Consider the following 22876-nt stretch of genomic DNA (forward strand, 5'->3'; position numbering starts at 1 on the left):
ATAAAAGGAGGCATTTGTGTGTCATTGAATGTAGGAAAACACACTGAATTAAGTAGAAAGTAAAAAAAGTGGGTTGCTGTAATGCCAAGAATTAGAGATCCTCTTGTTGGGGGTGTAATTGGGGAGTTATTGGATCCCTTCACCAAATCTATCTATGTTCGTGTCACTTACAATAACAAAAAGGTTAACAATGGATATGACTTAAAACCCTCTCTTGTTGTCGACCAACCTAGGGTTGATATTGGCGGAAATGATTTAAGGACCTTTTATACTTTGGTAAATGAGCACGATTTACTCTTCTTTGATACATTGCATGCACATTTGATTGGTTTTTATGTGTGAATTAATTAATTATATTCCCTTATAGGTTATGGTGGATCCTGATTCACCTAGCCGAAGTGATCCAAACCTGAGAGAATACTTGCGCTAGTATTTAAGACTTTGTTTCACATTCTTCTATAGCTCTCACTTCTCACACACAGAATAGCATGCATCTACTCTTTTGATTCTTTCCCATGCACACATGACATGCATATACTTGAGTTAGAAATATATACTTGCACTGGATATATGGACTCATTATAAAGTGGTAGAAAAGCAGCAATTACCTATATATCTTCTTCTTCTTATTCTTCTTCTTCTTCTTCTTTTGATAAGCTGCATGCAGTAAACTATATATATATATATATATATATATATTTTGTTGTCTGTTCCTTTTGTTAAGTACTAAGACTTAGTATTTCAAGTTGATTAGTTGTAGAAATAATCTCCTGTATTATAGGAGAAGACTGTTTCAAGTTTGTTTTTTTTTTTTTGTGTGTAACAACCTCCACTTTCAACGTAGTGGAGATTTTCCTTTCATTCAAGATGGTCCATTGTGGAACAGAAGAACAACTTGCGGACATTATGACTAAGCCGCTTAAGTTGGATGCATTTGTAAATCTTAGTAAAAAAAGGCATTGTTGAGTACTAAGACTTAGTATTTCAAGTTGATTAGTTGTAGAAATAATCTCCTGTATTATAGGAGAAGACTGTTTCAAGTTTGTTTTTTTTTTTTTTTGTGTGTAACAACCTCCACTTTCAACGTAGTGGAGATTTTCCTTTCATTCAAGATGGTCCATTGTGGAACAGAAGAACAACTTGCGGACATTATGACTAAGCCGCTTAAGTTGGATGCATTTATAAATCTTAGTAAAAAAGACATTGTTGAGTACTAAGACTTAGTATTTCAAGTTGATTAGTTGTAGAAATAATCTCCTGTATTATAGGAGAAGACTGTTTCAAGTTTGTTTTTTTTTTTTTTTTTGTGTGTAACAACCTCCACTTTCAACGTAGTGGAGATTTTCCTTTCATTCAAGATGGTCCATTGTGGAACAGAAGAACAACTTGCGGACATTATGACTAAGCCGCTTAAGTTGGATGCATTTGTAAATCTTAGTAAAAAACTTGGAGTTTGTGATGGGGTAAACTGATTGTTACCACAACCAGTTTAGAAGAGGCATTGTTGAGTACTAAGACTTAGTATTTCAAGTTGATTAGTTGTAGAAATAATCTCCTGTATTATAGGAGAAGACTGTTTCAAGTTTGTTTTTTTTTTTTTTTTGTGTGTAACAACCTCCACTTTCAACGTAGTGGAGATTTTCCTTTCATTCAAGATGGTCCATTGTGGAACAGAAGAACAACTTGCGGACATTATGACTAAGCCGCTTAAGTTGGATGCATTTGTAAATCTTAGTAAAAAACTTGGAGTTTGTGATGGGGTAAACTGATTGTTACCACAACCAGTTTAGAAGAGGCATTGTTGAGTACTAAGACTTAGTATTTCAAGTTGATTAGTTGTAGAAATAATCTCTTGTATTATAGGAGAAGACTGTTTCAAGTTTGTTTCTGTTTTTGTGTGTAACAACCTCCACTTTCAACGTAGTGGAGATTTTCTTTTCATTAGCTTATCCTTTGTAAGGCTATATATACTAGCATAATTTTGCATAATAAACTATCGAAATTATTCATACTTCTCTGAGTGTTTTTAGTTACTTGATTCCAACACCTTTTCAGCATTACATGAGTGTCTCTCTTCAATTCTTTGTGGATCAATCCGCACACACGCATGTGTAAAAGGAAATTATGAATACCTTTTGGATTTACTAGCTAGGGTTCCATGGTAATAGATGGCATGTTGTTTCTTGGTAGAGCTTAGAATTAACCTCTTCTTTCAACTCCGTATGAGCAACTCATCACGATATGGATATTATTGTCGATCTAAAATTGCCCGCTTTGTTTTATGATTGATGAATGGAGTATTGCTGTTTGGGCATGTGCAGAAATAAGCTTCGGGTTCCCACGTTATAATACACATACTAAAGGGACTCCTAGAAAGTGGAACGAGTATTTTATGGGCTTATAAAACCTAAGAGCTTGAATTGTAATAGATTTTAGGGTTTGTTCATAGATTTAATGTTTATGATTACTAGTCTTTACGGCAAAGCTTAGATGGCATTATATATAGTAATTCTTTATTAGATTTAAGTTATTCTTTCTTATTTACCTAAACTATATATATATATAAGCAAAAAAAAAAGGCTGATGGGAAGTGTCAATCCATCAAAACTCTCGATCCCTGTCAAGCCAGTTGATATACGGATGTTTATATATTCCTATAACTATCACAATCACATGTTCAACAAATCTCTCACCTCCCTTATTATTTCATCAGTGTTACTCTTATTGAAACAACTATTATTTAACACGATATGTTTCTTTCGCAAATAAAAGAGAAATGAAATCAAGAAGAGCAAATTTAAGGATGAATGGAAATCCAAGATTCTGCCCTGGATTGGACCAAATACCCACATCGTACGTACCTTGACTGCAAAAGGAAAAGAAAAAAAAAAGAAGAGCATCAGATTAATTGAAAGATAAAGTTGCTTTTGAAAGTGGTACAGCACCAGCAATGCTAATGCAAATTCTTCCTGCAAATAGAAGATATACGGATGTTTATATATTCCTCCCTTATTATTCCTTAACTTTAGGTTTCCTCCCTATATTTCATTGCCTTCTTAAAGAATCTTCCAACTTCTATCTTTGTGACCATCGTGTCCTCTTTTTTTAACACATATCATATGTATTCAGACAGTCAGCCGAAATATTGGTTTTTTTGGTATATATATATATAAAACTAACACTAGGTGAAGATTTTTTTATTATTTATTTTCAAGGAGTTGATGATGTTCGAAAAATAGAAGGACAGGAGTTCAAATATGGGGATGAATATTATTGAAAACTAGCCCATCAATTAACAACAGAATCCGATCCTTCTCTTTTTCATCAACCATATAACCAAATGTAGACCCACTAGAACTTTGAGTTCCCAGTCTTCATTTCATCATGTGACCTTTTTCTTTAATTTTAATTTTGTGAGTTATTATTAGTGTATCATTAATTAAGTATCGCTGATTGATTAGTACAATAGAGAAGGGTAGGATTACATGCCCTTTTTTATTAATAATAAATATCTGCATTTGGTTAAAAAGAAGAAGAAAAAGGGTACGATTACATGCCCAGAAAGGAAGAATAGATCTCTTAGTTTTCCAATTGCTAATATGTACAGCATTTGTAGCTGTTGATGTTGAATTAATAATAAGTTTTAAACAATCAAATTAATAATAGCCATTATTAATTGCTTTATAATTAGTTAGAATAACCACATATTCCAGAAGAAGTAAAGAAGAGTATGCTGGCTTTCTACTAGGTTCTTCCTTCCACCACTATCGATCCCTGACAGCTACAGCTACAGCTAAAGAGCTTGGCTGAGCTGCTGATTCCTTAAAGCTTGCACCGAAATTGAACACTTCGATATGCCTGGAGGACAAGGGGTCCATTTTTTTGACAATGTCGGTACCATGCACCAGGATTCCTTATTCTTTCATCTACCAATACAATTTTTCCCTTAACTCGACTCTTCTTTAAGTTTCTATTTATGTTTTGTTTGTTACCTTTCTTAATAAGCATATATTTATATAAGGTACAATTAATTTGTGCAAAGTTATACTTTATACTCAAAATATACAAATCCAATATTTATTATTGTTATTTAGTATGGCCAACTATATAAGTCATCGTCTCAACTGCCCATCAATACCTAGAAAAACATAATATCTCCATTAAGTAATATATGTAGTGGGCATTTATGTGTGTTAAATGCTCCGCTGGTACCAAACTTTGCCACTTATATTCATTTGGTACTAAATTTTTAATTTGTTTCTTTTTATTACCCCTCATATTATTTCTGTTACTTCCGACAGTACCAATGACAAATCCGGTAATTATTTGCTGATGTGGCTGCCAGAATTATAGAATACTACAGACCTATTGCCACATATGTTGCTGACTCCTTTACTTTATCATACTCAGAAAATAAATAATCCTAATCTCTTAAAACAAAATCAAATCTCTTCTTCATCTCTGTAGATCTGCACAGGCAGCGGCAACCGTTGTTCACTGCTCTTCTCCATCTCTATTTTAAATTTTAATCAATCGCAGCAGCAACCACTCATTGTCATCTTCGTCCTTATCAGCTCGAAGCAACAATAAGCATTCTAACGACGTCCTTCATACAAGGCTGGCAAGTAGGGGACTTTTGCAAACAGAGAAGAGCACCAATAATGCATAACAAAGCTTTGCAAGGTCTAGCTTTGCATCAGGTTGTGTCGAAATCTACAAGGGCCAACTGAATGGGATTTCCATTTTCGTATTTTCCATCTCTAACATCAATCATAAACTATTTTGATTTTATTTTAAGAGATTAGGGTTATTTATTTGCTGACTAGGATAAAGTAAAGGAGTCAGCAACATATGTGGCAACAGGTCTGTGGTATTTTATAATTTCGGCAGCCACATCAGCAAATAACTGCCGGATTCTTCATTGGTATTGGCGGAAGTAACAGAAATAATAGGAGAGGTACCAAAAAGAAATAAATTAAAGCTTTGGTACCAAATTGATAAAAGTGGCGAGGTTTGGTATCGACGGGGCATTTAACCCGCATTTATGTCTTATTTTCTTCTTCTTTTTTCTTTTTAAAAGAGATTTGAACTCGATGAGTCCTAGCTCAAACACTTGAGCTATGCACCTATTATGTGTCACATTAAGGGCCTGTTTAGTTTAACTGATCAATGCAGCTGATGGTTGATAAATTAAACCATTTGGTAAAATTTTATTGCCAGTTGTTATTAGTATGTTAAATGACCATTGAAGTTATAATTTATCGTTGAATATATTTTATTTAGTAATACTATATTCAATGACACAAATTAATAAAAATAACTTAAAAAAAATTAAAAAATTTATAGTTAATTTTTTTTAACTCAATTGTATTTATTATTAAAAATATTTATAAAAATTATTTTAAAAGTATAAATTTAAATTTAAATTCTACTAATAAAAATTTCTAATTTTAAATACAATAATCTTAAATATTATAATTATTTAACTATTAAAAATAATTTCAGAATAATAATTATTTATTTTAAAATATAAAATTTAATTATATGAGATCAATTTAAAGTAAATTATTGTTAATAAGTTCTAACAAGGATAATAGTGTCCAAATAAATAAAAAATCAAATCAGCTATCAGCTCATAAGAAAAAACTCTAAGATAGAGCTGATAGAATTAGCAGTTGATTTGAACTAAATCAGCTATCAGCTGCTGTTTCTTAAGGCTTTATCAAACGCTTTAATATAACTATTCAGTGACAAATATCTATCAGTTACATCAAACTTTTAAACCAAACACCCTCTAAGTCTTTAGTTGCATGGTTTCCATCTATATTAGATCATACATGCATATGTTAAAAAATTATAAGGCTGAACACATATTTAAACACTTAAATTTTGGTCATTTAGTTACTTTAGTACCTAAATTTTTAATTTAACTTAATAAACATTATTAAACACTTTTAATTTTCGTTTTAGCTTAATAAACACCTAAATTTTCTTTTTTGATAATATTTTAGTACTTGTATGTTGTATATGTGGCCGTATTAAATTAAGCTACATGTCAAGAAATTGTTTAAATATTACAAAAAGAGTTAACGTGTCTATTAAGTTATATAAGAAAATTAAAGTACTAAAATAACCAAATAAATAAATTTAAATATCCAAATATACACTTGGCCAATTCTCTCTCTCTCTCTATATATATATATATATATATGAGACTTAAAATCTTTTTAATACGTGTGCTTAATTTTTAACACGTATAATTTTTATTTTGATATATGTATTATTTTACCACATATAATTCAAGCTTATATATAATATTATAATTTTTCTAGTAATTTATTAATTAATAAGTTACATTCCTAATTAAAAATTGACTCTAATTCTAAAAATTATATATTTATTATATTTTAATATTATATTAATTAATAAATAGTTTCTTAAATTCATCAAAAAAATAAACAGCTTTCTAATCAGATAATGATACTAATTCTATCCTAAAAAATAGTATATTAATTATATTCTAATATTATATTAACTAGTTTTCTAATTAAATAAAGATACTAATTCTATCCTAAAAAATAACATATTAATTATATTTTAATATTATATTAAATAATTAATTATTTATTTAATTAGATAATAATTATAATTTTAGAAAATAACATCTTAAATTATATTTTTAATATTATATGTAATAATAAATTAGTTTATTAATTAGATAATAAAACTTTAATCCTAAAAATAGTAATATCAATTATAGTATTAAGTTATATAATACTAAATTAATTAATAGATATTCTTAAAAGAATTTTTATATTATTACACTAATAAAATTTTAAAATTTTAAAAATTAAAAATATTTAGAAATAGTTCATTTGCTATTATTTTTTAAAATATTATAAATTAATATTAGATATTAAAATCTTTATTAAATTATATCTATTAACTTAATTTTATAATCAAAATGATATGACGATCGTGCAACACATGAATAAACGACTAGTTATAATTAAATTTACAAAAAAAAAAATTATAGCGAGTTATGCTAATTAATATTGAATTTGTAGGGTAATCGAAAAATGGAGTTTTGTCTTCATATTGTTTAATAAGTCGGTTTTATTAAATTATAATAGAAAGAATTTGCAAATTACATATATAATCACCTCTGCATTGTGCAATTGTTGTTGTTACTTTTTTATTATAAATATTTTTAATTTTTATTTAGAAATAGATAATTATATGTACAAAACTTGACTAACACTAAATTAAATTCATATAGTAATAATTCAATAAAAACATATATAATTGACAATAAGAATTAATAAATTAATATAAAATAAATAGAAAATAAAATTAATAATTAATAATTAATATATAAATATAATAAATATAAATAGAATGTCTTTTCGAGAAAGAATGAGATTCATATTGTTCTTGAGAAATGTCCCAGGCTAGCCCATTCCTTGGAAGAAGTTTTGACGGTATGTTGTATAAATGAGTAAATCTTGTAAATTTATTAATTATATTTATATAAATTAATTTTAAAAATATAATTAATATATTCTTCTTATAATTGAAAATTATTGTTTAATTAGAAAAGTAATTTATTAATTAATATAATAATTATATATTTTTTAAGTTATTATCAATTAAAAAGACATATTAGTTAATTGATTAATTATATTGTAAGAACATTAATACAAAAGTTAAAAAAATTATAAAAATTACACCTTAATAAAATAGAATTGAAAATTTCAGGAACCTACGTTTTGTGTACTTTTAATTAATAGATTTAAGATGAACTAGATCTGGTGTTGGGGCCAAGCTCATGATTGAAGATTTTAATTAGGATGAATACTCGTATTTATATGTATGTTAAATTTTTTATTATAAAAAATCATTTAATAAAATAAAATTTCAATAGACTCTTTATTATAAAGAATTTATAAATAAAATTATTTAATAAGTTACTTAATCTTTGTACCATATTTTAAATGACACTTATTTTAGAATAGAGAAAGTTTTTAATATTAGAAATTTCACATTACTAAAAAATAAATTCAACAAAAATTAAGGTCCAACCAACCAAGTGACTGATTATAGTCATTTATATATTGATTGGGCCTAGACCCAATTTTATTAGTTGGGCTTTATATTCACTCGTTCCCTTCACTTTCATTTAAATCAAAATTTAATTTAATTTCTAATATGATAATAGAACAGAATTGACCTAGTTTCTTAAATTTTCAGTTTCTCAAATGGATGTGTAGTTCCAGCGGCTAGGTTCGGTGTTACTGTTACATTTCAATTTAATTTCAAGTGATAATTGAGTGTCAAAATCAAATCTCAATTATATTTGAGAGAAAGTATTAGAGATTATATATATCACTAAAAAATAAAAAATACATCACTTAATTGTTCAATATTTAATGCTTACAAGGGTCAATTGATGAAATGGTTGATGCTTAAGAATCCCGATGACATTTTGCGTGAGAAAGTAAAGTAGAAATTTTCCTTTTCTTGATTCCTCATAGTTCATTAACATGAGAAACAAAAGCTGAAGCATAAGTTTGAGATTTTAGAGTACATTGTTAACTCACTTTTAAGTCTTCATTTTCTTCATATGAATAATATTATTTATAAAAGTCGAAACATTCACCCTCAAAATACTTTTAAAAGGAAAATACCTAAAAGAAAATTTAAAGTTAATGCAATATTTTTTGTCTCTAGGGTTTGGAATTGATTTAAAGGTAAAGAGAGATTCTTTTGATGGCACCAACAAAAAAACAAAAAAGAAAAGAAAAGAAGAGATAGAGTTTGGACAGCAGAGAAGAATATATAAATAACTGTTGTACCAAGTAAGCTATCATCAACAGTCAAGTAGCAAAGTGGTAATAGCTAGGTAGTTCATAATGTCAAGAGATAGAGACCCTCTGGTAGTTGGGCGTGTGATAGGGCAGGTGTTGGATCCGTTTGTAAGGTCTATCAGTCTTCAAGTCACTTACAGTACCAAAGTGGTTAACAATGGCTGTGAGCTCAAACCCTATCAAGTTGTCAACCAACCTAGGGTTGATATTGGTGGTGATGATTTGAGGACCTTCCATACTTTGGTAAATCATTACCTTCTTCTTCTTCTTCTTCTTCTTTTTTTTTTTTTTTTTTTGAAGGTTATTGATTAGGTGAGGGAGATTCTTAATATTTCGTTGTAGGTTATGGTGGATCCTGACGCACCTAACCCAAGTGATCCAAATCTGAGAGAATATTTGCATTGGTATGTATATACTCAACTCAAACACAATTCACTCACAGATAGAGACATTGGAGATGTTCTCTATATTAATCTTTTGCTTAGTTTTTCATACACACAAAAGTAATTACGACCCTACTGAATTATGATCCTTTTACACCTAAATTTAAGCTGGGATTGATCATATATACTAGCTACCTCCTCCATCCTCTTCCATTCCATTCCATATATGATCCCCAGGACAAATTAATTAACATAACACATAGTTGCAGCTTAATGATGGAGCGAAGCTTAAATGTGTAGTTAGAGTTAAATGGAAATAGAAATGTGGCAGTGATATCCACAATATATATATATATATCATATTCCCGCTGTGTGTTTGCTTCGTGCATGAAAATGGCATATATAATATGTCATGCATCAAGAGAGATATATAGTCTGTGTTCCATCTTTTCTCAAATTTATTTTGGTCTTGAAATTTTACATTGCAGGCTGGTGACTGATATACCTGCGATGACAGGGGCAAGTTTCGGTCAGTACGCTTAACGTTAACAATATAGCAACTGTTCATAATATTTCAAATCAATGTATATATAACCTGTACATAAGATGAGTAATTAGTATCAAATGATTGAATGCTCTAAATGTATAACATTTGAATTACATAGTGCCCCTTAATTAGTATATAGTATTAGTGCAAGTAAGTGCCATCATTTTCTTTTCTAAGTTCATCAGAAAACCACTGAGATAATATTTGGTGGATTGAGAGAGTAGAATTGGAAACTTTTCTCACGCCATAGATAAATCCAAATTGGTTTACTCTTCTCCAGTGTTGTTTGGAAATTATTCTTGATATGACATGCAGGACAAGAAGTGGTCTGTTATGAAAGCCCAAGACCAACGGTGGGGATACATCGCTTCGTGTTCATATTGTATAGGCAACTGGGGAGGCAGACAGTGTATGCACCTGGCTGGCGCCAGAACTTCAGTGCTAAAGACTTTGCTGAGCTTTACAATCTTGGCTCGCCTGTCGCTGCAGTCTATTTTAATTGCCAGAGGGAGACAGGATGCGGTGGAAGGAGGAGATGATCATGCTCGTGCCTACGCCGATGCCTTAAACAAATTATAATTAGCTTCCTTCTGCGACCTCTATCAATCATTAGCTTCCTTTCCACTTTATTTCAATAAGATTTTTCAATCATTTGATGTTTTCAGAAACCAAAAACCCCCAAAAAAAAAAAAGAAAAGAAGGGAAGATGATATATTTCTATAATATATTATATTATGTCTCAATGCCTTGGAATATGGGATGCGGCCATAAAAGTTGTATTTCTACATGTATTTGGCATTTGCTACAGTTACAGATTTCAGAATTTTATATATAAATTATCATGTGCTCAATTAGTCAACTTTCCCCGCACACAAATTTCATCTAAATCACTAAAATGTAAAAACAGTAAATTTAAATATATGATAATCAATGTTTGATATTCATTCTCTAAAAAACAACTTCTTATTTTCATAAATTTAAATTCATTTTTTTAATCAAATTATGTGCTTCTGTGCAAAATTATGAAATCTTTTCACATTTATTTTGAATATCAAATTATATGCAACTGAGTTGCCCTTTTATCTATAAAACTTGATTTGTATAATGGGAAAATAGTATAATAAAATAATATCCATTTAAACATAAATTATATTCTCAATGGTTATTTAACACGTTAACAACAACTGTTAATAAACAGTTTAATTTATCGGCTAGCTGCATTGATTAGCCAAACCAAATACACGTTGTATTTTATTTTTGTTTTATTTCTATAATTTTTATATTACAAGAGGTCATCCCCACCCTGATTTTATTGAGGTGGTGATCGGAGAAAGAGTACTTCAACTATATTCTGCATATAAAATGATACATCAGCAGGCACGTTATTTTGGTAAATGAAGCATGAAACTTTAGAGTTTGTTCCAAAAAGGGTACCAATTTTGAATTTGTTGTTTTTGGTTATACTTCTGAATTTGTGATGTTTTAAAAATTGTCAAACTTCATATTTGATTTCAGATCCTTTTAGACTTGTGTTAATATATTTCTATTGTTAAATTTAGTTCTCCAACTTCTTATATATTATTCTTTTAAATGGTAGAAATTAGTATAAGTTTCAGCATGGCATATGGGCCCCTAAGAAGATTTTTATGGATCCTTTTGCTGATGGTACCCAATGTTTAGGTACCATCCAGCATTTAACCCATAGAGTATTGATAGGTACAGAAAGTAATTCCGGATACCACATAACTATATAAGCACCTATTTTATCCCTTTAAATTATATGTGTATGTATATATACTAGCTAGTAGCAAACCACCAAGCGAAACTCCCAATCAATTAAGTACGATAGTGGTTCATTATAATGCCTAGGGATAGTGACCCTCTTGTTGTTGGGCGTGTGGCAGGGGATGTGTTGGACCCTTTTACAAGATCTATCTCTCTCCAGGTTGCTTACAGTAACAAAGAGGTTAACAACGGCTGTGAGCTCAAGCCTTCCCCAAGTTGTCAACCAACCTAGGGTTGATATCAGTGGAGATGATTCAAGGACCTTCTGTACTTTGGTAAATCATCACCTTCCTCTTCTTCTTCTTTGGTCCAGGGTTCTTAATAGGATTTTTCCTTGTATGTAGATTATGGTAGATCCTGACGCACCTAGCCCGAGCGAGCCAATTCTTAGAGAATACTTGCACTGATACGTACTTAAGATTATTTCTTTCACAAAACTTCTTTCTTCTTCTTCTGAGTTGCCTTTTTTCTTTTTTTTTCCTCGCACATACCTTATATAATTCGAGTGTCATCCACAAACTTCAAATTCATGACCAGAAGAATTCCGATCATATATGTTAAAGGTATTAGAGAAAGACAATGGGGGGTACATATAGTTGGTAAGTTACACTTGATTGAAAAATGAATAAGAGACATACCAAACCTGCAAATAGCTAAACATAGAAAGAGAGACGGGACCATGTTTATATGTATAAGAGCTGTCACCATATGGCCACTGTTTGTGATGTTTGCTTAAAGAAAACACATACCTGCCGTACGTCTCTTTATCTCTGGCTTTATAACTTCAATTTCTTTTTTCTTTTTCAGCCTCTATATAAAATCAATTGCTAGCTACAATTTCCCTTTTTCTTCTCCTTCTCCGAGTTGATCAATCTAATCTCTGTGTTCAAAAGTAAAAGAATGAATTGAAGGGGTTTAGTTTAGGAACTCGAAGAAAGTAACTTAGGATTTTACTAGGTTTGTGGCATCGTGTATAGAGCTGCTCCTAGTCGGGTCCTACATAGTGTACTCTGAAACTATTGCTACATATATAGGAATACCGTGAACCTGTTATTGCTGGTCAGGATGCCTAAGGGGGAACAATTTTCATACAACTAGCATCTGTTATTTTAGTAGAAAAGTTCATTTCAGAGTTAAATGAAAATCAATTTCATTTCATTGATAATTTTAATTGAATTTACGTCTAAAAGTATGTATATATATGCATATATAATTGACTTATTAATCTCTCATTTTCGTTAATTTAAAGAGTGTATGTGACTGATATTCCAGCTACTCTAAGGGCAAACCTTATAAGATGCATGTGGCATTGAATATTTGATGCTGTACATGTACAAACAATAGGGCAAGAGAGTCCGAGAGCATCGGTTGTGATACACAGATTTGTGTTCATATTATTTAAGCAATTAGGAAAGCAGTCTGTGGTTGGCGCCAGTATTTCAACACTAGAGATTTTGTTGAGCTCTATAATATTGGACTTCCTGCTCTATGTTTTAACTGCCACAGGCGGAAGAAGGCCTTAACCTCATCTATATTCTCAATCCATTCATATTTCCACTTTCATTTTGCCCTCTGGGATCACTCATAATAAGCTCCTCACATCTTATGGATATTTTTGTTATTGAAATTTTATTATATTTTTATATAAAATATGTGTGTATCTTCTAAACCAACTCCTATCATTAATTTCAAGCTCAATACTATTACACACACAAAGCAAAGTTATACTTTTTGTCAAAAATAACCAAAACTTAGCATGGCCTAAATTAATTTGATTAATTTATTTTACCTTATTTAAATAAATATCGGAATCCATTTGCAAATTGTAAGATGGATTTCGGTCCATATAGTTTCATGGATCTAGGGATCCATCCGGCACTGTTTTTATTTATAAAAAAATTTACGTTAGCATCTGACATGTGCGGCAGACACTAACGCGAGTTAGACGCTGACGCATGCGTCATAGGCTGGACAGTACGTCAAACGCTGATGCAATTTTTTTAAAAAAAATAATTTATATTTATTGATTTTATATTAAATATTTATTAATTTATGTTCATTACACATGTATTGAATGTTCGTTATTTAAACGTAAAATATTCATTTCTGTTAACTTAATTTTGTTAAAAAAATATATCCTACAATATAAATATCTGTAGTATAACTTTAGGTTGATGTTTTTTTTTTTACCAAATATGTAAGAACGATTTTATATTATGTTTATATTATATATATCATTTGAATGAATTATTGTTATGATTTTCATTAATGATGAATATCTATTGACAAACTAATAAATATTATGTCTATACATGATGAATGTTTATATCAATTGTAAAAATTTCTTAATATGCATCATAAAAATAATACAAATTTTTATAAATAATCAATATTTTTATTTGAGAATATTGATGAACATTATATATACAGACAATGAACATTGATGAATAATACATCAAACAAAATGAACATGAACATTAACCATAATGAATATTAAGTTCACTGATAAAGAATATTTTAAAACAGAGAAAATTAATTATTATAAAACATTACATCCAATGGACATTATACATATAGAAAATTAATATTTTAGTACATGTAAATGAACAAGAAATATTAATATGTATATGGTCTAATAAATTTTTTTTGACATGTGTTACTATATTATGATATATATGATTTTTATTTTTAACATTTATATTTATTATTGACACGTAGAATTCAAGTTTATGCATAATTTTTAATATAATATTAATTATTATAAATTTATTTTATTATAATTTAAAGAATTTTAAAATAATGAAGAAGTGGGAAAAAAAGTCATTGCATTATACACTTTAAAAGTAGAATACATCATACATCTTATAAAGAAAATACACCACACATGTGTTATGGATTCATAGATTGGGGTCCATATTATAATAATTGGAATTTGTATAGAAATTATAAGATGGATATCTATCTACATAGTTTTATGAACCTAGAGGTCTATCCGACATCGTTTTACTTGTACACAAATTTATGTTTTAAGTTTTACACATGCGTCAAACATTGATGCGGGTCAGATACTGACGTAATTTAAAAAAAATTACATTCATTATTTGTTAATTTAATTTTGTTGAAACGTTAAATGGTCATTATTTATTAACTTAATTTTGTTGAAAATATATGTATATCACAATATAAATATTTGTGATATAATTTTAGTTTGATATTTTTTATTTATTTACCAATTGTGTAAGAACGATTTATATTATGTATATAATATATATGTTGATTTGAATGAATTAGTGGATATTATTTTCATCAATGACGAATATCCATTGACAAACTAATGAATATTATGCCTATAAATAATGAATGTTTATATCAATCATAAAATATTTTCAATATGCATCACAAAAACAATAAAAACTTTCATAAATAGTCAATATTTTTATTTTAGAGTATTGATGAATATTATATACATACAATGAGCATTGCAGTACTAGATAATGAACATTAATATTAACACTGATGAATAAAACATTAAACGAAATGAACATGAATATTACCATAATAAATATTAAGTTCATAGATAATGAATATTTAAATACAAATAAAATTAATTATAATAGAATATTACATCTAATGGATATACATATAGAAAATGAACATTTTAGTACATGTAAATGAACAAAAGAACTTTAATATGTATCTAGTATAATAAAAACGTTTTAACATGTGTTGCTATATTTTATATATATGATTTTTAATTTTGATATGTTTACTTATTATTTACAAGTAAAATTCAAATTTATATATAATTTTATTATTTTTCTTCTAATTTATTTACATTTTTATATTGATAAAACCTTAAAATATAAAAACTAATAAAGACATTAAAAATATTGAATTTATTATTAAATTTTAATATTTTAATTAATTATAAAATATTAAAAATCCACTTAATTGTATATATAAATTTAATTTATATTATTATTATAATTAAAATAATTACAACGGTAGTACAACATACAGGGTGAACGGCTAGCTTATTATGAAAAAATATTTAAAATATTATTTTTAATATAATATATATTGATTTTAAATTTATATTATTTCAATTAAAAAAATAAGAATTTCATACGTTAAAAATAAATCTTTCAAATAGTGATAGTAAAATAATTATAATAGTAGTGTAACACGTAAATAAATGACTAATTTTTATAAAAATATATAAAAATTTATTCAATAAAATAAATTTATATAAACTTATTTTATTATAATTTAAAAAGAAAAACTAAAACGGTACAATTTTAAAGAAATGTGTAGAAGCAGAAATAAAAATTTATGCACTGTACAATTAAGAAAAAAAGAGAGAGCTGATATACTCTCACCTTTTCTGCACTCAGACACACGTGTGTGCTTATAGAGTCGGTTAATGTAGAATTATTGACGGGGTTGCATCTTAGAAGCATTGGAAGCCATTCTAACCTGATTAAGAAATTTATTTGACTAATGGATTAAATTTTAAACCGATAGGTTCTGCCATTGTCAATTTGGCTTCCAACGATCAAGCATCCGGAAAACAAAATAAGCACCAACGTGTCAGAAGAAAATGCAAGGCAGAGACCCGCGGGCTGCCAAATTGAACGCGCCAAAAATATAATACAATTCCTGACTCCAACGAAATTTTTGGAGCCAAAAAAAGGAAAACCCCAATGGCTATCTTTGGCGGGAATGAATAATCCCTCTCCCTCCCATTTTGAGACCCTCCATTTTCATATCATTTCATTCAATTGATTTGGATTTTCATTAAAATATTAGTAAATTTACTAAGCCATCACTCTCTGTGGATAGCAAGTATAGACTAACTGCACACTCGCCCCTTTCACATTCTTCCATAAAACAAAGCCATTCAATTCGTGAGGCAGGTGAATTGACACCCTCCCCAGATCTTAGAGACGCTCTCCTTCCTTCTTTTCTTTATCAGAAGATTTATCTGTCAGTGTTTGGGTTAGGGTTTTTGATTATTCTGATAACTGACGAAATTATGGTGGAGTCGTCCCGGATGGTCATTGACCTCGACGACGAGCCCAAGAAAACCCTAAAGCGAAAGCGAGCATCTTTAACCTCGGTGCTCACGATTGAGCAGAAAGCAGCCCAAATGGAAGCCTTGAAGAAAGAAATGGAAGGGCTTTATGGGTATTACGCAGAAATGATGAAAAAGAAAGGAGGGTTTGGTCTGGATTGGGAAATCAGCGGAAATGAGAATATGGTGAATGGGATGGTGGGGTTGTTGATGGAGGAGAGTGAGTTGGCTCTGTCGAAGTTGGTGGAGGTTATTTATGAAAAGTTGTCCAATTTTAATAGCAATATGATTGCCACGGTGGCGCTGGTGAAGAGTGCGGTGCTGTTTGTAGGGCAGAGAGTGATGTATGGAGTGCCCAATGTCGATGCTGATGTTTTGGAGGATCAGACTCCCGATTCTCTCTGGTGTTGGGAGGTACTGGTTTGGATCTTGGTTTGTATTGCTGTCTTGATTAACAATAACTTGAGCATGGTTAACTTTTTCAAATCCTTAAGGCTATGTTTGAAATGGATCTTGTGCAAGAATTCAGTTTAATTCTTGCAAAATCGTGCTGATTCTGTCACTGTTTCGTTTCTTAATGCCTTGTTCTTTTTCTATATTAAAAGAATTGAATTCTAGCAACTATAAACTTAACAAACATGATTATTCACTAAATAGAATTTGATTGAATTGAATGCTTGAATTTTATACTTCCCAAAAAAGAGGTATGGCTTTGTGTTCAGCATAGTATTGATCTACTCCCTATGTTTTCTAGTTTTCTTAGGTTATATATATCTGCTTTGCTTCAATGAGTTTGCTTGATTGTCTTCCAATCAATAGTGGTATGAAAACATGCTTGATTTGATATGGGAAGGCCATTCTTGTTATGCTGACAGTTTTGCAAATAATATTTGTCCTTCAGCAACTTGCTCTGTATATTTGTTGTATTTTCATCTCCATAATCGCCAACTGATTTTCTCAATTGTCATTGCAGACTAGAGATCTAAAGCTGTTGCCTAAATCTGTGCGTGGTGAAATAAAAATTCGTCGTATATGTCGGAAAAAGATCCATGAGAGAATTAGTGCTGTTTCTGGTAAGCAGATGTTGCCTTAAATTGTTGATGCTTTAAGTTATTCATCTAGCAAACATAGCATTCCTTTCATTTTATTTCTATTGCTTTTTCTTAGGCACATTTTGCAATAAAGCTGGTTATTGGGGGGGGCGGGGGCAGATGGGCTGCACTTACTTTACTCTGAACATATGGTTTCTTTTAACAATGTTAGAAGATTAGGGCTTTCTTTTCCCGCACAGTAGTCTGGTCAATTTAATGACCTTGTCGGGTGCTGGATGAAGGGATCAATGCATCTTAGCTGTTTAGTCTAATAGAAGATATAACTAACTTTTTAGAGTGTTCATGTAGCTCGCCTGCTATATGAAGTTGCTATTGTTGAGTAACCATTGCAATCAACTGGACACAATTCAAGATGACTGGCTTTCTATGGGTCTTTTGATCCTTGATTCTTGGGCGTTTAATGATTTTGGCTCATTTCAGCAATGTTAGCTGCACTACAAAAGTCAGAGAGTGACCAGAGTCACAAATTTGATTTGATGAAGGCATCAGAAAAACTCAGCAAAGTGTTACAAGAGGCAGATATCCGTTTGTTAGTGGATACTTTGCTACAAAAGAACGGTGCTGAGTTGTATGTTCAAACTCGGCTCTTTTTCTGGTTTGTTTCTTCAGTACATAATAATCTTCTTTTTTGTAAAATTGTTTGATTATCTTTACAGGGCTGACAAGGAAGCAAAACGAGAACAAAAATTGCTCATCAAGCAACTGGAGAAAAATAAACGAGAAGTTGAAAAGGAGAAAAGGAGGATGGATCTTGAACTTCTAAAGGAAAAGAGGCAAACTGTATGTACAAATCTCATGGTTTTGTTGTATGCATTTTATGTCTAACGGTTGACAAGTTTATGTTGCTTAGTTCGTATAAGGGATGCTCAGGAATGTCATAAGAACATTTAATACAGTAACTTAACTTTTTTTCATGTGGCGGAACTACTTGTTAATCTTGATTATGTTGATCATAGATCATATACATGGTTAGATGTGCATGCTCAAGCTCAAACATGCGGGGGTGTGATTGTATTTGTGTGTAAATGTATATTTGCTTGTATGTTCAGTAAGCTAATAAATTCCTTTTGCTCTATATTATTTTTCCTATTATGTAACCATATTTCTTTTGAGAAGGTAATGGTATTTATTTTAGTTAGTTTTCTTATTTCAGGAAAAAGAGCATAAGCGATTGCAAGAGGAGACAGAAAAGGATGAAAAGCGTCGTGAAAGAGAAGAGTCTGAAACGAGGAGGCAAATAAGAAAGCAGCAAGAGGAAGCTGAAAAGGAACAACGGCGTAAAGAGAGAGAAGAAGCTGAACTGAAAAGGAAAAATGCTATAAAGAAACAAGCTTCAATAATGGAACGCTTTCTTAAAAGAAGCAAATCTAATTCACCATGCCCAAATGATGAGACTTCAACTAAAGCAACAACTTCTGATTCGGTGAGCAAGCAGAGGTTGAAGATTCCTGAGGCAGTCACTCTTGCTATGGACTTTACTCTTTCATCAAATGATGATATTGGAATTGACAATATCTGGAAGTAGGTTCCATGTTCCCCAGCCTGCCACACCTTGTCTTTCTTTTTTCTTTTATCTTTTTTTTTTTTCTTTTAAATCTCATCGACCTAACCTTCCTAGGGATACAACTCTTTGGTATAATGAGTAAGATTGATTTGCTTTGCAGGTTTCACTTGTCTTCCTGGTGTCATATGGGTCGTAGTATCCGTTCGAATAGAAAACAACATTGGAGCATACGTCAGAAGCCTAAGACTGAACTATTTAAGGAACTTAAGCTAACTGGTAACCGGGATCTTGCTCATGATGATGAGTCGAGCGTAGAGAAGCTTGTAAGTGGATGGGAACAGTCTTCTGATGATAGATCGTGTGTAATGAATTTAGAGAGTTCTGATGCTAGAAAGATCCAGAGGAAGCAGTTGCTGCAGTTTGACAAGAGTCACAGACCTGCATTTTATGGAATTTGGCCTAAGAAGAGGTGAACTCCTCTTTCATGATATCTTAACATGTCCAGATGTTAGCCGAACTAGCTAGATAAATCTTGGAAATGTAGCTGTATTTTTTATGACCAGAATATCATGGGTTCTAGTCCTGGGACTACAGACTACAGCCTCTCTGCAAAAATGTGGAGGGAAGGTGTGTGCAAGGCAGGCGAACTTTTTTCAACTGCTGAAAGCACTAACAGTTTGATTTAAGTCACTATTTTGCTGTTTCTTTAAGTTTTTTTGCTTTCATATCATGGATAATCATTATTTTTGAGGCATACTTGCATTCTGTATTGTGTGCTAGTACATTGTGCTATATTCATCTAGAATTTTCTTATAACTCTGTCAACACCATTATGGGTATAGGCTGTAAATTCTGGTAATAATTTTCTTGCAAGTTTCCGTAAAGGTATTGCCTATAAACATTGATTGCATCTGGACTGGATATGGAACTGATTATATGATATGCTCTGCTCTTTCAGTCATGTTGTTGGCCCACGCCATCCTTTTAGGAAGGAACCAGACTTGGATTATGATGTCGACAGTGATGAAGAATGGGAAGAGGTGTCTTCTTCAGTCTTCCTACTGAAATTTAAATTGTCACTAAGAAAAGCATATCCTAAATTAATTGTTTTCTATAGGAGGATCCTGGTGAAAGCCTCTCAGATTGTGATAAGGATGATGAAGAACAAAGTTTAGAGGAAGGATGTTTAAAAGATGATGAAGATGAAAGTGAAGATGGATTTTTTGTTCCTGATGGGTATCTCTCAGAAAATGAGGTAATAAAATGAGATTCTTGCGCAATTCAGAACTCAACTTTCTTGATTTTGTTGTCTGATGCTTGTGGAATGCTTTATAAGCTTCAGTTGATGACAACAGGAGAATGATTGAGAGATGTTTTTGGACTGGCAAACTCTCTGTTCTATTCTGAGTTTATCTTGCCTGAGTAACTATTGCTCATAGTAATCAATGTTATTATGACATGTTCCCATGAAGATGCTCTTTTTCCTCAATTACTCTTTCTGATAGACATGGTCACACATGTTTGCTTTTCTAAGAGGCTTTAATGCTGTTTTTTCCATTTTCTTCTTTTGCATTCCAACTTGTATTGCTATTTAAACATGCCATGTCAGGTTTCTGAATAAGCACATTTATAAGTCACTTGGAGAACAACTATCTGTCCGTTTACACACTATAATAGGAAAGCAATTGGCATATTTATGTAAATTTGCTTGCCTTTTACATTCAGGGAGTAGAAGTTGATAGACTGGAAACTGATCTCTCAGTTGACGAGGCCAGAGGTACACCTAGCTGTAAGCAAGAGTTGGAGAATGAGGAATTTCGTACCTTACTTCAATGGCAAAAGTATCTGAACAATTTAACAGAAATTGCACTTAGGAAAAACCAGCCTTTGATTATATTAAATCTAATGCATGAGAAGGACCCCTTGTCAGCAGCCAAAGATCTAACGGGTACCTTTAAGTCGGAAAAGATGTGTTTGGAAGCTCTTAGCATGCGCATGAACCCTGGTGGGCTACCTGTGGAAATTTCAGTGGTCGACATGCTAGCTGAAGATCAAGATGCTTGCCTTTCAATTGTCAAGGCCAGTAATACACATATCTCAGCTGTGACAACTATACAAGAGTCAGATATGCCTATAGTTGTAAGTTGCTGCATATTTGATCCTCATTTAAAATATTAACTGCCTTAGAATTTATAGTACTGGTTTCCTGGAGGAACCATTAAAATTTCAAGAAATACTTGTTTTGCTGCTGACTGCAATCTTGCTAACAGGTTTCTGCTATTCAGTCTGGCTCACATAGCATCAATAAAGTGGTAGAGTTGTTGCAACAGAAGTTCCCTACTGTCTCAAAGTCTCAGATTAGGAATAAAGTTCGCGAGATATCAGATTTTGTGGACAACCGTTGGCAGGTTAGTCAGCTATTTGGTGAAATACCTTACTCCCAATATTAGGATGGTGATATCCCTCTATTCATGGTTTTCTTTTTAATGGACTTTCTTGAATGAAATTACTGAATTTGTGATGCTTGCTATTTGATCTCTAGAGGTCAGCTATGTCTTTTAGCAGGCTTAGGCAGAGTTTTTTGTTTGATAATGGACTGGCAGGCCTATTAACTTCATCCTTTTTGACGAATCTCTGGTGTTATGTGATAGATAGCTAGTTGTTTATTTATATATTTGAATTTTAAATACATTGTATCAGCCTAGTTTTCTTTTATAGTTTTTTTATTTAGCTTTGGCTGCTATCTGGTTTGGGTTTATGTTGGGATTGCTCCATGTGCTGAAGCTAGTTTATATGTGATGGCAAACTGGATACTACAAACATGAATACATGCATTATATTTAAGCTCATTGATGAATGGATGAAAGTTCTAAACCATATTCCTATGCTGCAGGTAAAGAAAGAGATTCTAGATAAGGTTGGCATATCAATTTCACCAGGTATTTTATGCTAATATGGTTTAATTAGTTCAATGAGTCCATCTGTATCCTCCTCTCTTCTTTTTCTTTTTTAACAATAATACTGAAGTACTCTATGTTTTATTTGTTTTTTCAAATTAAGCAGAGAAAGGTGGAGGAAGAATGCAAAATATCTCAAAGTTTTTCTCAAAGAGGTGCTTGCCTCCGGCTGCTGAAAGTATCAATCCGGAAGCGACTTCTCCAGAGCCATCTAGAAAACCTGGTTCTGCAGTTCAGGGCCAGCAGGCTTGCACGTAGCCTTTTTCGGTGGCTTCACTTTTTGCTTCTTGGCATTCCAGTTTTATGTGCACTACCTTATCTGCTAATATACCATAGTATAGTGTAATTAGATGTCGGTGTTATGGTAACTAAAATCTTAGTGAAAGAAAGATTTCTTTGTCGGTCCACTCACTGAGCCAATTGAATGTTAGGTTAGAGTGAGAAGAAGCCAGCTTTGGTAAAGCTGCGAAAAATAGATTATTAAAATAAAATTTTCCTGTATTGTGGATAGTAATGTTTAGTATTATATTATGTGTTGTGCATGAATGCTTGTACTCACTCGGAAAGGATTCAGTATTATGTTACTGGGTAGAGGTGAGGGACCACAAGAGAAGCAGCAGTAGCTTGTCCATGAAATAGAAAAAGGC

The 22876-nt window shown here is 31.2% G+C and overlaps 3 protein-coding genes and 1 pseudogene across 6 annotated transcripts; all 4 read left to right on the forward strand.

Moving 5' to 3' along the window:
- The first annotated feature begins 81 nt into the window (after positions 1-81).
- On the forward strand, positions 82-430 carry LOC8274227 (protein HEADING DATE 3A). Its single transcript, XM_002514739.1, has 2 exons — positions 82-276; positions 368-430. Exons 1-2 carry the CDS (start codon positions 82-84, stop codon positions 428-430), a joined length of 258 nt encoding a protein of 85 aa, XP_002514785.1.
- An 8326-nt stretch (positions 431-8756) lies between these two features.
- LOC8264895 (protein HEADING DATE 3A) lies at positions 8757-10656 on the forward strand. The gene is made up of 4 exons (XM_002514738.3): positions 8757-9110; positions 9210-9271; positions 9739-9779; positions 10113-10656. Exons 1-4 carry the CDS (start codon positions 8913-8915, stop codon positions 10334-10336), a joined length of 525 nt encoding a protein of 174 aa, XP_002514784.1. The 5' UTR covers positions 8757-8912; the 3' UTR covers positions 10337-10656.
- Positions 10657-11658: 1002 nt separating this feature from the next.
- On the forward strand, positions 11659-16216 carry LOC8263695 (annotated as a pseudogene).
- A 61-nt stretch (positions 16217-16277) lies between these two features.
- Positions 16278-22771, forward strand: LOC8278923 (chromatin assembly factor 1 subunit FAS1). Of its 4 annotated transcripts, none has more exons than XM_025156607.2 (12): positions 16278-17088; positions 17630-17729; positions 18189-18336; positions 18425-18548; positions 18922-19289; positions 19433-19741; positions 20231-20312; positions 20390-20527; positions 20998-21411; positions 21543-21680; positions 22166-22211; positions 22333-22771. In XM_025156607.2, the coding sequence occupies exons 1-12, from the start codon at positions 16618-16620 to the stop codon at positions 22485-22487; spliced, it is 2493 nt and encodes an 830-aa protein (XP_025012375.1). In that variant the 5' UTR covers positions 16278-16617; the 3' UTR covers positions 22488-22771. The 4 variants fall into 4 exon arrangements, with proteins under 4 accessions (XP_025012375.1, XP_015572224.1, XP_025012377.1 ...); XM_015716738.3 differs by having other exon boundaries at positions 16280-17088; positions 22336-22771; XM_025156609.2 differs by having other exon boundaries at positions 16280-17070.
- Positions 22772-22876: the final 105 nt, after the last annotated feature.

The sequence above is a fragment of the Ricinus communis genome, chromosome 7 (assembly GCF_019578655.1).
Source record: "Ricinus communis isolate WT05 ecotype wild-type chromosome 7, ASM1957865v1, whole genome shotgun sequence".
Taxonomy (NCBI): Eukaryota; Viridiplantae; Streptophyta; class Magnoliopsida; order Malpighiales; family Euphorbiaceae; genus Ricinus; species Ricinus communis.

What these genes read in the sequence shown, in the direction of transcription:
- LOC8274227 (XM_002514739.1), top strand. Translation starts at nt 82, where the DNA reads ATGCCAAGAATTAGAGATCCTCTTGTTGGGGGTGTAATTGGGGAGTTA. An exon ending in TAAGGACCTTTTATACTTTG is followed by an intron (nt 277 to 367) that starts GTAAATGAGCAC and finishes ATTCCCTTATAG; the next exon opens with GTTATGGTGGATCCTGATTC.
- LOC8264895 (XM_002514738.3), top strand. Translation starts at nt 8,913, where the DNA reads ATGTCAAGAGATAGAGACCCTCTGGTAGTTGGGCGTGTGATAGGGCAG. An exon ending in CTGAGAGAATATTTGCATTG is followed by an intron (nt 9,272 to 9,738) that starts GTATGTATATAC and finishes TTTACATTGCAG; the next exon opens with GCTGGTGACTGATATACCTG. An exon ending in GATGACAGGGGCAAGTTTCG is followed by an intron (nt 9,780 to 10,112) that starts GTCAGTACGCTT and finishes TATGACATGCAG; the next exon opens with GACAAGAAGTGGTCTGTTAT.
- LOC8278923 (XM_025156607.2), top strand. Translation starts at nt 16,618, where the DNA reads ATGGTGGAGTCGTCCCGGATGGTCATTGACCTCGACGACGAGCCCAAG. An exon ending in AGGTACTGGTTTGGATCTTG is followed by an intron (nt 17,089 to 17,629) that starts GTTTGTATTGCT and finishes TTGTCATTGCAG; the next exon opens with ACTAGAGATCTAAAGCTGTT. An exon ending in TAAAGGAAAAGAGGCAAACT is followed by an intron (nt 18,549 to 18,921) that starts GTATGTACAAAT and finishes TTCTTATTTCAG; the next exon opens with GAAAAAGAGCATAAGCGATT.